We start from the raw sequence: 17,437 nt of genomic DNA, 5'->3' as shown, positions 1-17,437 counted from the left end.
GCGCATTTGGAGTATGAGCATTGAGCATAATATTCAGTATCACATTACAAGGGACATCTTAATGAAGAAGTGTCACTTAACGGCTAAGGGTATGAATTCTACCAGGCACCGGAATACATGGTTGGATGATTGATTATTATACGGAGTCTCTAACTCTGAAATGATTGTCAAAATTAAACTCATTATGTTTCTTTGTATGTTTTTCTTACTTGATTATCCATCCCTATGCCCCCCGACTCTCTGTCTTCTCTGTGTACAATCTCAAAACTTGTTTGCATTAATGAAACTGTATACTTTCTGCCTTGGATTAACAAACAATAATTGTTCCAATTTTCTTTATGAATCTTGAACTCAGCCTTGGTTTGAGAAAGACCAATTGGTCGAAACACTTGCCATACAATAGGGCTATTGATTAAATGAGATTACCTTTACATTACCAGAAATCTAAGTGTATCTTCATTGATAATTGGAGGTGTTGGCGCTGGTTGTGGGTCAACAATAAACATATATGAAATGAAAGACCTTGGCTTCCTTCTTGATTTTCTGGTCTGCCGATATTGAACAACACCATCAGCACATTTTTCACCTATCTGCAATTCCTCTAGAAAGTTCTTCACTAGTTCTTTCTGGATATGTTTACAATCATCATTGCCTTCACTTTATCTAGGATGGACTATGGAAATAGCTTCTACTTTGGACTCCCCCTTGCTTACATTTTAAAACGATTAGGTTGCCCACTGCAACCTGAGATTTGGTACATTTGTTTGCGTCTCCCTTCATTGGCTGTGACTGTTAAAAGGCTCAGCTTTATGACATTTTGCTTCCCCCAGAAGAATTTCTCCGCTTTGCTTCTTCATCCACAAATTCCTAAAGTATGCCCACATTAGATAGCTATGCTATGCTTCTTCATCTAAACTACTTATTATAATTATTTAAAATATTTAAATAAACACTGGTGTTAGTATATTGTGAGTATTTTATTGTAGTCTGTCCATCCCACTCTAAGGTGTATTTTCTAAAGTGATTTCATATTATGATTATGAATCAGCAATCATAAAGAAATCAAGGGAGGTGAATAAGATAAAAGACATTGACAACTTTTACAAGTTGAGTAGATATAGAGAATACTCTCACCAAGGATTTGAAGGGAGAAAACCTAGAACCTACTTAACAAAATGGTCTAATCATTTGCTGAGGTGTTTTACGCTGAAATTAAGATTGAATATACTGGGGACTAAAGAATATATGAACAAGTGGACCAGGACAGATCACCAAGGTGAAGACAAAATGTGTAGACATTGTGACATAGAGGTGGAAACATCACAACATCTACTGAATGCCTGTACAGCTTTGAAACCCCTTTATACCAAAGGTTATGGAGGGCATATCAGGAACATGGCGAACATACGTAAGGACCAATTTTGGTCGGACTTGATAGGGGCAGAATCTATAGTATACAATGCTGCTGCCCATCACATATGGCAAAAGGCGACGGAGCAGACACCTACTCTCCCTTCGCATCAACAAAAGGGGCATCTATATGGTCCATCTAGATGTTATAAGTAGATAGTGGATTATGTTATGGTTTTTAATGTTTGACATTGACAAACATTTTCTTTTTTCATTTAAACATAGTAGGAAAAGTGATTTTTAATTGATTGTGTTAAGAAATGTTATTTTAATTTTGTATTTTAATTTTCTTATATGCAAAAGTTTGTTCTTGATTGAATATAAACTAAAAGCATTAAAAAAAAGTGATTTAATATCCATGTTAGCCCATGTTTCTACGACAAGCATATCATTCATTTGTTTATCATTTAAAGAGTTGTTATTGCATTGAACATGATTTTTCATTCTAACACGTCTTCTCTTTTCTGAAGAGCAGGTCTAGAAACTCCTCTACGGTTGGTGGGAGGGAAAGAGAGATTTGAAGGAAGAGTGGAAGTATACCACGATGGCCACTGGGGAACCATATGTGATGACCACTGGGATGACAGAGATGCTGAAGTGGTCTGCAGACTACTCGGTCTAAGGTAACCCAAAATCTACCGTCTAAATAAAAACGTGAATATCCTTACCCATTTCTCAGTACTCACTTGCTTGTTTTGAGTATATTTGCACACACGGTTCTACCCCGAACAATTCTCATTTGTGATGAAAGGGGTTTTTTCAAAAACAAATTGTGATTGGAAAGGATCCACTTTCAACATTATGAGATAGCAGCGGTATCAAACCCTGCATTCATTTGTATCTATGCATTACTTAGAAGAAAATGCATTCTTATATTTTCTGCATTCCGCATATTAATTCAGTTTGCTTGCCTTATACACCAAGTACAAAGCAAATCAGTTACTTAGGGGATTCATTGAGTGCGTGCATGCGTGATCCATAGTTGGTTTCCTACTTCCCTCAGTTAAACCATGATATGTTCATGATTAGGAGTACTCCAAAATATAAGATCAAAGTATTTTATTAATGCAGACATTATTGTTGTTCTCATTCTGTACAGAGCAAATCCAACAGGTGCATACAAATGTATCCCCAATGTGTAACATATACAGAACATTATTGTCAAATATAATATCTTGATCACAAATGTAAGTGTTGTCTTTAAAGCAAATCCATGATTTTGAGAAATAAGAAATAGGAATGTACTCATCAATGAGTTTGAAGTAACAATACAGTTAACTACAAATTAAATAACTACTAGATGGTTTGATTAGTCTTTTGTCCCTACAGCCAGGTCGGATGACCTATTTTCACATCAGGAATGCTACGGAACTCCACTAGAGTTTTCTCTGTCTTCACCCTTCGAATGCATAGTTCACCATGTTTCGGGTTCTATCACAACTCATAACTACACTGACCCACAAGTAATGCGAAACAAGTCAATGTTGAGTTTCTTCCTTAAAACAAAGACAGGTTTGTGACAAAGGTACAAGATAAGCTATAAGAGAGAAATTACTGTTCTTTATGGTACTATTCAGAAAGAAGGTCTGCAATGTGCCATTCCTATTCTCGGTTTCAGTCAAGAATCTTGAGGCTTCTTCATCTTCAGATTATTCTGGCTGTAAACATACTTAACCATTGTGCTGTAAATATCTCATGCATGCTTCTCTGACACATGGTACAGGGCATTTTGAAATTGTCACTTGATTGTATGAACAGTTTGCTTGCACTTCAGCTACAATGCTGGTAGTTGGTTGCCTGAAACCTTTCAATATGTGATACTTCATAATCCATAGAGCGCCTGGTTGAGCAAATAATCATTTTAGGAAGGACAATTTTGATCCATAGTTCATTCAGGCGTGTTGCTTAGATCTAGTCCAGTCTTTTGGTCTTTACTTATGTGATCATACTAGGTGAATATTCTATGTCAGTTGATTGCTCTTCTATGAGTGTTCCCAACAGGTGGACCGGTAGTGAAAAATACTAATGTTAGAACAAAACATAACCAGACGGAATAGACTGAAAAAAGGAAAGAAACATTTTAGGAACAAGAGGATCAGTTTGTCAGTAGAGATTAATTTGGTATCCCAGTAATTTAATGATAAATGATATGATATGGCATTTGTACGCACCTATACACAAATGTTTCAAGGCGCGACGAGGCAAGGAAGGGGGAACAGAGGAAGGACAGAGATCATCAATGAGCCCCCACCTCCCCAGAGCTACGGTAGCCAACCTGATGAGTCATTGCTTCTCACATTAAAGTCAGCCATAAAGAGCTATGTAGTCCTCTTATTAGGGGCTGTATGGATAAGGACTGCAGAATTAAGTATACCAAAGGCAAATTCCACAAAACAGCTTCCTCCCTTCAAGCTCTAAGGTTGTTCTTAATATCCACCTGGCACATACACAACCAACCTACTCAACATGAATTTAGGTGAGGATACATGGTCTTCAAAAAAATATACATATTTTAATGTTTATAAAACACATCACTATAGACACACATGATTAATTGTTTGAATATTTTGTTTTCATTTATTGACAATATGGAAATGTGTGTCGTGATGCATATATACCAGAATGAAATGGTGTTTCAGACATATGATTGAGATTAGCGAATTTTGGTCTATTTTTAAATATTTGTCTATAGTGATTGTGTTTTACAAACATTAAAATATGTACAAATTTTTGAAAACCATGGATCCTCACCTAAATTCATGTTGAGTAGGCTGGTTGTGTATGGGCCAGGTGGCTATTGAGAACAACCTTAGAGCTTGAAGGGAGGAAGCTGTTTTGTGGAATTTGCCTTTGGTAAACTTAATTCTCACATTAACGGCCTGATTAACAAAAGCAATTTCATATGAGAAAATCCCATTGAAAAGTGCTTTGTAAATCAGGCTCTAGGAGTTTCAGGTGCCGATCTCCTCCCCCTGGGTCTGTGGGCAGTAAGTTAGTTCCTTAAGAAAGAAAGGTCTGCCTCAATCTTCAATATAGTTCATACAACATGTTCAGATATAAGCAACATATGCAACAATAGCATCACATGTTCACATGATTAATAGAAATATACATATCATTTTATATCAAGTGGACAAGCTTTTACATAGTTGTTAACACTTTTAGCCTTCTATCCTTAATGAGACTGCTTTGGCAAAGTATAACTGTAGTGCCCATATGGTCACCTTGTCAGGTGCCTGTAACATGTGTTATGATGTGTTATGATACGAGGATTTACGCTGCCCACAGCTACCATTTGCATGGTCTCCAAGCGCTCTTGCAGGAGAGTGTTTGTGTTTGGATAGTTGGGAGGTGAAGGAACAAGTGAGATTGCTGTGATTTTGGTTGATGGTGCAGATCGTGAGGGGTCAGCAATGCGAGGCGGACAACTTTTTGATGATTGTTCAAAAGATGCAATTTAAATTAATTAAATTATAAATGAGATTAAATGCCGCACTATCCCTACTCTGATGAGGATTTCCCTGCCTAATAAAACTAAATGGAAACTCCCTAACACAGAATTTGTGGCCCTCACGCTTAAACATTAAATGCAAAGAAAATATATGATGATTCAAATAACATCAAGCAAAAGAAAAGGTCAGGAGCACACCTCAGTACACTCTGTATATCAAAAATGTGTGTATGTAAAGGGTGCGAGGGAGAATATCAACCCTGGCACTAGGTTGAGTATAATAAGGACAAACAATGAAGTGCCCACCAACCGTGGGTCACTTCCATCCCCACGCATACCTATGGATACTGGGAACCAGTCAATATTTAAATATCATATGGATAATTTCAATATCAGACTCTCATGTAGAAAAATGTCTAGATTGTTTTATAAGTGTCATTCAAAAAAACCTTTTATATTTGTCTTTCTTATGTGAAAAAACACAGAAACACACCACACTTTCACTGCTTTTCTTTTTTAAAGTATATCCTCTTAGATTCAAAACTCCAAATTATAATATGTTTACAATTTAACATTAGATCAAAAATGCAAATAATGATGATTCAAATTATGGTTGGCTCTACGTGTTTCGGGCAAACTCCCCTTCCACAGGAGCAATCAATCTTCACTTTAATCTTTAATATTCTTCATTCCAATGCAGGATCTATGGTCTAAACACATGTATATCACATTTGTATTTTAATTTTCCCCAATGTTCTTCTACTTCTTGCACCTGTTATGGTTAAATTAGTACGTATTCAAATGATCAGGATTAAACGTTGTATGTTCCCAATTGGCGCACAAACTGTATATCCAAGGAGAAATCTTCTGGATTCACGGACAGGTGTTCGGTTTGAAAAAAGGGGGGGAGGAGATGTTGGTTGATTGTTCTATAAATGGCACAGTGACCTACTCACTACTCTCAAAATGTATTAAAAAGATTACGCACAAAAGTAAGGCACCCCTACCATCTGTACAAGAGATCTCCTAGATTTAACTGTGTCCATCATAGTTATTTAGGAGTCCTGACTGGGTACTAGACCAAATCTTCTGTCCTGCTTCTAGAGTTGCTATGTAGTTAAATTCTAAAGTAAAAAGTCATTCTTGGCCAATCCTCTGCAGAATCCTATTGTCCACAAGGTAATTCATACAGAAAATAGAGAACAAGAGTACAAGTATTTACCTATATTCAAATAGGTTGAGCTGCGTTCAGTTTTCAGCATGTTGCGAACCCACACCATGTCAGAAGAATCTAGAAATGGACGCTATTTATATTGTGAACATCTGGGTATTTTTCCTCATGGGCACTCTGATAGGTGAATAAGCAACCCATCGGAGTGTTCATCAGAGTAACTTACTTAATGAACATCCTATGTGTTGCTGTAGACACACACAGTAAAATGTATGTCCTGTGATTAGAGCGTCCTCTTGTGGTTTATTTCAAGATTACATGCTCAGTAGTGTGCTTATTAATCCATGTAACCATCACTTTAAATGACTCGTAACCAAACAAATACGTGTTGTCTAGTGCTATTCCGATGTGAGTGTGTTAGGGAGAATTCTCAAACATTTGCCAATTCCTCTCTACCTTAGAGACCACCAGCTCTTTTGCTGAACTTTGAGACTTTGTACTTTTTAATTCTGTTTGTTTTCTGTGTTTATTGCTTTTGGTTATGGAGTTTTAGACAACTCCATAGGCATCATCTTTTCATGTGTGTCACACAGCACCCTCAATGCAGTGGGATAGGCAAACCTTTTCAGGCTTTCCCAAGGTTTGAATACCTTCTCTGGCATAAACTACCGTTTCCCAGAATAAGTAAAAGTGAAATTGACTTTACTAGTCTTTTCCAATTCCAACACCCAGCACACCCTATCTTACTATAGAGTGCTGGAGGAGTTACCTAGTATCCCCTATGTCTAGAAACTCATGTAGCAGTCAAATGCTACCCTTTCCTATCGAAAGGGCCGGTGTCAGTGGTTTTTCAACAAACTACCATGATTTTTCCAGACCGCAAACCCCGGTAGCGTTAGATCACGGGAGCCATGTTTTTCAAGATGGCGCCTGAGCCCCCTTTGTTTAAACAGGTCCCGGTCTTCTTTTTTCACCATTTCTTTTTGGAAAGATCCCTCTAGAGTGTGTCTCAGCGCCAAACCAAGTTTGGTCCCTTTGTTCCTACGCCTTTGGTGGGCTTCAGGACTGAAGACCGCCTCTGGCGCCCGAGTGTCTGATGTGGGCAGGAAGTGAGTGAGGTGCCCGAAACTCCTTGTGCTTGGTCTCCTAGGAGACCCAAATGCACTCTGGCGTTAGTGGCTGGCTGACTGTCCGGCAAGGACAGCCACCCTGCTGGGTGAGGGGCAGGTAGGCTGGGATGAATGAGGGAAAACTGGTTAAAAGGTGAGTCTCTTTAACTGAAAGGCAGAGTCAACCACTGGAACGAAAGAACCGAAGACGAGCTGGAAGAGGACGGCTGCGGCATCTCCTGGACCGTTGGTTTGCCCAGTGAAGCCCTCCTGCAGGTCCAAATCGCCAAGTTCATCTCAACAAAGAAGCCCTTCAAGGACAACTTCTCCCTTTGAGTTGGTGGGACCAATCAACTCATAAACCACCTGGACACCCTTCTCGGAGCTGGTTGTATTTCCTCAGCGTGCTGCAGGAAACTGAATAGCCAGGGAGAAGGACACCAGTTTGTGTGCTTGACGACAGCTACCGGAATTGAAGATTTTCCAATTTGCCAGCTTTGCGACCAGTCCCCGTGCAGTCCAGGGGTCCCCCGATGTCCTCCCTCTTGTCCCCACGACTGAGGCTCAGGAACAGCAAGATCTGCAGGAACTGCCAGGAACAGAAGTCTTCAGGTGCATCTTTTTCTTCAATCTAAGGCACTGTGAAAACCTGACAGAGAACTTACCTGTCACTGCGAAAGTGCGTGAAACTTTGGCAATTTACAGGCCTAGTCAGCTTGTGACCCGACATACAAACCTTTCTTCTATGAACTACTTCTGAGAACCGTGGCAAAGCCTTTTCCATTTAAACTACCAGAACCGTTTTTCTTTACGAGACTCTAGCCCATTGACTTAGGCCTATCTATTGCATAGGAACCACTCCTCTGGTGAACTCAAACTATTTGCACTGTTTAAGGGTAACTCTATTATTCGTTTTATTAACTTATGCCTTTTTGCTCCTGCTTCAAATGCTCTGAATGCCTTTTTGCTCCTCCTTCAAAGTAGTTTAAATGCCTCAGAACCTGATAGTGGGAAGTACTGTAGTATATTTTCGTGTGATATTGATTGCCTCCTTTTAGTGAATGTTTTCTAACTGACTGTAATAAATTAATAAGTGTGTTACCAAGAAACCTTGAGTACAAGAGTCTATTTAAATACTTGTGATTGTAGACCTTTGTGTAACCTCATTACAAGCTCACATTCCCTTTTCAGATAAGCCTGGCTGCTCAGCTTGCTACCAAAAGCGGTGTGGTACAGACTTATACTAAAGGTTGCTTTTGCTTACACCTGTAGTCCTAGTTGTGTGTTGTGGTCCCAGAGGGTACTGCATACAAACTTTGCCTAACAGAGGGAAATCCTTCACTTTCGATCTAGATTATAGGGATAGGTACACCATTATTGCAAAGAATCTACAATCACCACGGGAAGAACTACCTACAACTAATGAATATCTAGAACTTAAACCAAAAAGTACATTTGACCTCCAAATCAATAACATGTCTCTAAATCTTTTCAAAATCCAAATGACGAGGGACCTAAAGAAAGTTAACTTCCAACAAGCTGTCCACCACAACATTCGGAAGCATCAGAGCAAACTCATTAGAGATCTGACAGATGACAGGACATTGACAATAAAATCAGCAAACAAAGGTGGGGCACTTGTAATAATGGACACCAACTTTTACAATTCTGAGTGCTTGAGCCTTCTGAACGACACAGGTACATACATAAGGATAGACCAGGACTCGACCAAGACCAGAACTATGATAGGAGACACATTGGAGAAAGCACTCAACAATGGATGGATTACGGACAAGACACATACGTTTCTTACAAAAAAATTTCCAATTCCACCAGTGTTCTATGGACTTATGAAGATCCATAAGAACAAAAGTAATCCCCCCCTTAGACCTATAGCGGTGGGAATAGACAGCATATTCAATCCTTTAGCTGTCTGCTTGGACAAAGTACTACAACCCATAGTTCAAAGAACTACCAACTATTTTAGGAATACATCTCATTTTCTGAGCATTGTCAAGGAGATTGGCCCGCTGATGGATAATGACATCCTAGTGTCCTTTGATGTCCAGAGCCTTTACACCTAGATCCCCCATGATGGGGGAGTCAAAGCACTAGAATGGAATCTATTAAGAGAAGAATATTGTGAGGCCTCAAAAGAATTCATAATTGAAATCAGTAAAATCATACTACATAACTTTTTCAGATATGAAACACAATTTTACTTACAAGCATCAGGCACTTCAATGGGGTCTTTTATGGCCCCAGCATATGCAAATCTTTACATGTTTTATTTTGAAACAGAACATGTATTAAAACATCAATTCTGGACATCCAGACTAATATTATGGAAAAAATTAAGAAAAGGGGTTCCACACACATCTGTTTGTGCGCCACAAGAAGTATCACTCAAAACTTGTTTTTGCATTTTCTTGCATTATTTTGCATGCTTTTTTATTTTTGGTTAAAGCCCATGTTGATAACACGTGTTTCGGCACTCTTGCTGTGCCTTTTTCAAATCTGGGCAATAGGTTCTCTACAGGTTGCTATCACAAGCTGAACAACAACACATAGATGTAATTTGCGAGATTATTTACAGTGCGAAAGAAAGCATATTTATCAAAAAGATAATTTCCATCAATTATCACCGTGCAAAGTAAAGCATGTTTAACATCATAAATTTCCATCATGAAAATAAAAATGACCACATACCATCATGACGACCAGTTGTAGGGTTGATACATACGTAATGGTAAGTATTCCGAGGAGATGGGAAAGGCAGAGAGAAAAGGGATAAGGCGGGGAGAGACATTGTGGCGGAAATGAATAAAGAAAGAAAAGGAAAGAAAAATAACATAAGAGTAGAGTTAGCGCTACTTAGCTTTGAAAGTTCCATTTGTCTAATAATGTAATTAAATACAAATGTTCTCCAAATAGGGCTTACCTATCTCTTGGTGTTCAAAGTCTCTCTAATAACGTAGTTTGAGCATATGAAACAGGAGTCCCATCAGACTCATACAGCGATGTTCATACTTGTAAAAGTGAAAAGATATAATTTGGGGAATGGGTTAGTTTTCCTTTGTGTACTCCCGGGTTGTCATTATATTGTTTGTAGACTTAAAACTATGCGACAAAATGCATTTGCTTTTTTAAGAAATTCTGTTTTAAACTGGTGCATACTTAAATCCTTTCCAGGTCATTAATTACGTTTAGCCATGCACACTGCTTTATTTTAATGCAGTTACGTTTTTGACGAAGTCTAACATATAGAAAGTACAGCGGCCAGTAAGAACGCCTTTTCGCTGTGCACATGTAAAATTAAGCTTACTAACAAAAGTTCTGTACGCACGTAGTTCACCATACCCAGAATACTGCAGCCCGCTTCTCCCGTATACGGATCTTAACATGATTGGAAATTAAGATAGGTGGTCTCTCGCTGGCGTTAGGGCTTACCTAAAATATCATGGTTCCGGCATCGCGCGTCGTGTCTTACTAGGAGTTTGCTTCGTTTGGAGTGGGGAGCATGTATACTGTTGCCACGGCAACCAGTTTGTCCTACCTTAGTTTCCATTGTCACCCTGCCGTCGGCCATAGGTTGGGATAAATTATCTCTACTGATCCGTGTCACGTTGTTTTACAAGAACAATTGCAATATGTATTACATTTTAACGTGCAGATTTTTGTCAGCACTATTGCTGCGGCCTGGGCATCAATTTATAATAGAAAGGGGCCCCTTTTGTGCTCTGGTGGAAACAAAAAATAGGCCTGTATGTATACAATGGGGTCACGTGCATTTCCTTTTCCCAAAGCATCATGGGGATTGTAGTTTCCGATACAAATTACGCACTTTTTACTATCAAAACTTCTAACTGCATATGTGTTTCTTGATGTGTGGATTCCATAATCTCCTCTGGATACAAATATTATTATTTGGTTACAACTGATTACCAATTATTTTGTGTGAGAGTTTGTATTTAAGCCAGCTGTTTACATGTGAGCAACATAGCTTAGATATGATCCAACATTTCATTACTTATGAAGATACATAAATTACATCGTAGGCATGTCCACAAAGAAAGAAGAATTTATACTAGAGTCTTGATTTCTCATTGTCTGACATAACTCCTTTTCTGTTGTTACCAGGGTTGTTTAAAGAAAATTGGACATCTCATTGTCTGTATTTAAACCGGTTTCTATACATCTGAAATAGTTGATTAGTTTTGCTTCTTCTTGTCGTAGTCGTAGTTCTTGGTTGCCACCTCGGCAACCCAAGGACACCTTTTTTAAACCAATGAATTGTATGTCCTGCTTACAATCCATCTGGTGAAGTTTCTGCCAATGTTCCGCCAATGGTAGATTTTTATCCTGGCTTCCAATCACTGCCAAATGCTCATGAATTCTCGTGCGAAGCTCTCGGATCGTGCTTCCTATGTAAATTTTGCTGCAAATGCATATGATCGCATGGATCACGTACTTTGGACGGCAGTTAATATGTTCTCGTATTTTAAGTGTGATCCCATTTTTGTTCTCGAAATTGTCAGTCATGGTGACCGCTAGCTTACACATAGTGCACGTTCCACACTTTCTGAAGCCTAATTTCGGTTGCAGCCAATTTTCTGGTTTTTCTTTGTTATCGTCAGGAAGTAATGACGGGCTGAGGCTCAGTTTAAGTTTTCTCACCTGTCGGTACAATATTGAAGGGTGATCCTGTATCAGTGGTCCGATATGTGGGTCCAATTTGAGCAGGCCCCAGTGTCTTTTGAGGGTTTTCTTAATCAGCTGGTTGTTAGCACAGAAGGTTGTAATGAATTGTACCTCTTTTTAGTAAGTTGTCAATATATTCCGAAATAGGCTCCGTGGCCCAGGCTATTCCGCTTAATATTGGTCTGCCTTCTGGAATTGTTGAAAATGGTTTATGTACTTTCGGGAGAAAGTAAATAGTTGGTAGAATTGGTTTGGGAATAAAGGAATCTCTTTTCCTCATCAGTTATGTGCAATGAATCGCAGGGTGCGCCCCTTTTGGGCCTCATGGTCCTTGTCACAACGGATTTATACACATTAATACCTCCAACATGGCCGTCCAACGCATTCCCTTCTCGCTCCATGCGTTGGACGTAACCTTTCTCTATTTCTAGACCACGCCTTCCGCGGCTCCGCGCGTCTCAATGCTATAGCGACTAGCGACCAGACGTGTGCTCCGTAGCTCGCAGTTCTTCTCCTTTCCACTCCGCCTTCCCTTCTTCGAACCCCCCCCCCCTTCTTCTTCCTCCTGGATTCTAGTTCTAGCGAACTTACCTTGCCTCCTGGATTCCTGGATTCGGCCTCCTGGAAAACTGAACGCATTCTGGATTCTGCAGAGACACGGGCCGCCTTCTTCAAAACCCGATCCATCTGAAAGAAGGCAGCATCCAAGGACACCGGTAAAGAACGGATTCAGGTAAGAAGGGGGGAACTCCTTGACAGTTTGAGACGCCACCCAATCGAAAGCGATATCTACATGGAGGCTGCCGTGCAGGACTTGATGCGTCGTATGCAGGAACTATCAACCGAGGTTCAGAATATGAAAGCGGAGAACGCCGCTCTCAAACAATTGGTCCTATCCTGGGATTCTGCTACAAAAGAGAGTGTTATACTGGGCGGAGTCGTGGATAAATACGACGGCTCAGCAAAGACCCTTCATGCATTCCTGGATTTGTGCTTGGTTCACTTTACTTTCAAGCCTTACTATTTTGCGACCCCCAGGGCCAAGGTGGGTTTCATAATCTCTCACCTTTCCGGGAATGCCTTGACTTGGGCCACTCCCCTCGTTAACTCTAGTGATGCCCTCCTGGACGATTATGATGGGTTTATACGGGCCCTAAAAGACATGGTTGACCGCCCTGAGCAGGTCTATAGCGCACAAGAACGCTTGTTAGACTTTCAGCAAGGGGCCCAGGATATGCTCATGTATGTGACCCGATTTAAACTACTGGCAAAGGAAGCCGACTGGTCCACTGAGGCGAGTTTTACCCTTTTCAGGAGAGGATTGAACGAAGAAATTAAGGATGAGCTGGCCAGAGTGGCACGACCAAGCTCATTCCAGGCATTAATGGATCTTGCCATGCAGATTGACTTCCGTATCCAGGAAAGGAAGTCAGGAAAGAAGAAATCCAGGGGAACTCCTTCCAAGGTATCATTTGAGGGTACCCCCAGACCGGAAATCAACCCAAGCCCAATACCAGAATCCGAGCCCATGCAGATTGGGGCCTTTCGTGGACCCATATCTCCACAAGAGAGAATAAGGAGAATTCATACGGGCTTGTGCATGTACTGCGCCTCAGATAAGCATTTGGTTAGGGAGTGTCCTTTAGCACCCCCTTGGCGTTCGGGAAATGCCAGCTCCCGATCCTAGATGGAGCAGAGCTTCGGGAGAGAGATGTTTGCTCCACATCCATTCCATCCTTGAACTCTCCTGGACAAAACAATTTGGTGGTACTACAGGCCTTTTTATCACCATCCAAGAATACGAACTATTCTGTTTTGGTCCTGGTAGACTGCGGAGCTATGGGAATATTCATCGATCATGAGTGGGTTGATAAACATCAGATTCCCTACGAATCACGAAGCACCATGCAGCCTGTGGAGGCTATCGACGGAAGACCCCTCACATCAGGACCCATAAGCCTTCAGACCAAGGAGATCCAGCTTTCAATAAATCACCATCGAGAGCTGATCAGGTTTGACATTATTAAGTCAGCTCATTACCCCTTGGTATTGGGCATGCCCTGGCTACAGAAACACAACCCATATATCAACTGGTCTGCGAGTTCCCTATTCCTAGGCTCGGAGTTTTGAATGTCTCATTATCTATCCCTAGAACCTCCATTAACACACCCAAAGGAACCAACAAAGGAACAACAGACACCACTAATGGTATCCAATGTCATGCAAGTTCCTGAACTCTACCAAGCTTATGCTGATGTGTTTTCGACTGCCATTGTCCAGGCCTTACCCTCACACAGACCTGAAGACTGTGCAATAGATACGGAACCCTCTGCAGTGATTCCCTTCAGCAGGATGTTCATTCTTTCCGAACCCGAGAAGATGGCCCTAAGAGTATATCTGGATACCAACCTTCAAAATGGCACCATAAGACCTTCGAAATCTCCTGCTGGCGCTTCTCTATTCTTTGTTCCCAAGAAGGATACCAAGGAACTCAGACCCTGCCTTGATTATCGCGGGCTAAATCAATGTACCCTCAAGGATCGGTACCCGTTACCCCTGATTTCGGATATCCTGGAAGCCGTGAGAGGCGCATCCAAGTTGGATCTCAGGGGCGCCTATCATTTGATCCGTGTCAGGGAAGGAGACGAATGGAAGACCGCCTTCAGAACACCCTTTGGCCATTTTGAGTACCTAGTCATGCCTTTCGGATTGGCTAACGCCCCGGCAATTTTCCAACGCTTTATGGATAGGGTGTTCTCTGACATGCTGTTTCTCTTTGTTATTGTATGTCTGGATGACATACTGATCTTTTCCAAGGATCCTAAACAACATGAAGAGCATGTGAAGGCAGTGTTGCAGGGACTCCGAGATCATAAACTCCTGGCCAAACCTGAAAAATGTTTGTTTCATGTGACCTCCGTTCACTACCTCGGGTTTATTCTTACCCCAGAAGGAATCGGTATGGACCCTTCAAAGGTAAAAGCCATATTGACCTGGGCCGCTCCTACTTCCATGAAACAAATTCAATCTTTCCTGGGACTTGCCAATTTCTACCGGAAATTCATATCTAATTTCTCTGAGATAGTTCAACTGATTGTTGCTCTCCTGAAGAAAGACACTCCTTTCCTCTGGTCAACACCACAAGATATGGCGTTCCAGCGTTTAAAGACAGAGTTTACGCAAGCTCCTATCTTGGCTCAAACCGATACTAGCCGTCCTTTCCTGGTAGAAACGGACGCTTCAAATTATGCCATTGGCGCAGTCCTGAAACAAGAATTAGGAGATAAACTGGAACACCCAATTGCTTATCTCTCACAAACTCTGACTCCTAGTGAAACACATTATTCAGTCCTGGAAAAAGAATTGTTAGCCATCCGCCAAGCCTTCACTGAATGGCGACATCTACTTTTGGGAGCTAAACATCCAGTTCAGGTCCGTACTGACCACCGGAACCTCCAGATTCTACAGTCTTTGGAGTGTAGGAACAGTCGTCAGGCGCGTTGGGCATATTTCTTTGCCCAGTACCGGTTCCATATCACTCATGTTCCTGGATCACAAAACCTGATCGCTGACGCCTTATCTCGAAGACCTGACTACGAGCCCACTGACGACAAGGCATATCCTCAGATGTTTTCCCCCACGATCTTTGTGGCCCAGGCAGTCAGCCTCCTCGAAAAAATCCAAGCCCAAACCCAATCCTCTGATCTGTGGAAGGACAAATCCAAAAGAAATCCTTGGAATGTAAAGGTCCAGGAAGGTTATTTGTTCAAAGACAATCTGTTGGTCATCCCTACAAAAAGACTACAACAGAGAATAATGAATCTCTGCCACAATACCCTACACTCCGGACATCGTGGTGTCACCAATGCCCTCCGTCTGATACAAAGGCAATTCTGGTGGCCTAGGATGAGACCCGACGTACGGTAGTACATTCAATCCTTTTGTCTGCAGCCAAAATAAACACAATAACAAGAAACCAGGGGGCCTTCTGCTACAACCTACATTGCCAACTAGGCCTTAGGAGATTATCGCTACGGACTTCATTGTGGAACTGCCACCCTCCCGTGGGTATACCACCATCATGGTTACCATAGACTTGTTCACTCATTTGGCTCATTTTACGCCCCTGCGTAAATTACCATCCTCTTCTGAACTAGCAGGAATCTTCCTGGAACACATATTCCGTTTGCATGGACAACCTTCCAAGATCATTTCGGATCGCGGACCTCAATACATCTCACAATTCTGGAAACATCTCTGTCAATGCTTAGGGATCCAACGTGCCCTTTCGTCAGGTCACCACCCTCAAACCAACAGAATCACAGAACGTGTCAATCAAACACTGGAACAGTATCTTCGATGCTTCGCCACAAGGTCCAGGATGACTGGTCGCTCCTGATACCCGTGGCTGAATTCGCTTACAATAATTCTGACCATTCGGCACTTAAGATCAGCCCCTTTTATTGCAGTCAAGGATTTCATCCGTCGGTCCTACCTTCTGTTCTTCCCCAATCTACACCAGTACCTACAGTTGACTCCTGGATCGAAACCCTTGTCAACATACATAAAGAGGCCAAGGAATTTTTGGAGAAGGCCAGGAAACAGACCAAGAAATATGCAGATTCCAGAAGAAGACCTGGCCCTTCTTATGCAGTCGGTGATCAGATCTGGTTGTCCTCAAAATTACTACCCCGACATCTACCGCCTAGTAAACTGGCCCCTCGGTACTATGGTCCATTTTCCATTAAAGAAATGATAAATCCTGTTCCTTATCGGATCGAGTTGCCTGAATCCTGGAAGAAGATACACCCAGTCTTTAACACATCTTTATTGAAGTTCTACTATCCATCCTCCCAAAAACCCTCCAGACCTCCTCCTATACTGGTCAATGACCAATTGGAATATGAGGTATCTCGGATTTGTGATTCCAGGTATAGAAGGGGACAGCTTCAATACCTGGTTGAATGGAAAGGATATCCTCATAGCGAAAGAACCTGGGAACCTCTCTCAAACATCAAGGCCCCACGGCTGCTCAGAAGGTTCCACCTCATCCACCCGGGCAAACCAGGAGGGAAGGGTCTTCGGAGGAGGCATGCTGTCATGAATCACAGGGTGTGCCCCTTTTGGGCCTCATGGTCCCTGTCACAACGGACTTATACGCATTAATACCTCCAATATGGCCATCCAACGCATTCCCTTCTCGCTCCATGCATTGGACGTAACCTTTCTCTATTTCTAGACCTCGCCTTCCGCGGCTCTGCGCGTCTCAATGCTATAGCGACTAGCGATCAGACGTGTGCTCCGTAGCTCGCGGTTCTTCTCCTTTCCACTCCGCTTTCCCTTCCTCGAACCCCCCCCTTCTTCTTCCTCCTGGATTCTAGTTCTAGCGAACTTACCTTGCCTCCTGGATTCCTGGATTCGGCCTCCTGGAAAATTGAACGCATTCTGGATTTGGCAGAGACACGGGCCGCCTTCTTCAAAACCCGATCCATCCGAAAGAAGGCAGCATCCAAGGACACCGATAAAGAACGGATTCAGGTGAGAAGGGGGGAACTCCTTGACATTATGAGGCCTTGCCTGTACCATCCGTCAATT

General features: G+C 41.7%; 1 protein-coding gene across 2 annotated transcripts in view; it reads left to right on the top strand.

The window, feature by feature from the left end:
* LOC138472476 (neurotrypsin-like) overlaps positions 1–17,437 on the top strand; it is a 1,741,737-nt gene that overhangs the window by 679,912 nt on the left and 1,044,388 nt on the right. For both annotated transcript variants that reach the window (XM_069610681.1, XM_069610682.1), the window contains exon 6: positions 1,886–2,033. In XM_069610681.1, coding sequence (XP_069466782.1) covers positions 1,886–2,033 — 148 coding nt within the window. The remainder of the gene's footprint in view (positions 1–1,885; positions 2,034–17,437) is intronic.

Source organism: Ambystoma mexicanum, chromosome 8 (assembly GCF_040938575.1).
Source record: "Ambystoma mexicanum isolate Mex_15411 chromosome 8, UKY_AmexF1_1, whole genome shotgun sequence".
In the NCBI taxonomy this organism is placed as follows: Eukaryota; Metazoa; Chordata; class Amphibia; order Caudata; family Ambystomatidae; genus Ambystoma; species Ambystoma mexicanum.
Note: the sequence above shows the minus strand (reverse complement) of the source record. Positions and strands in the feature narration are given on the sequence as shown.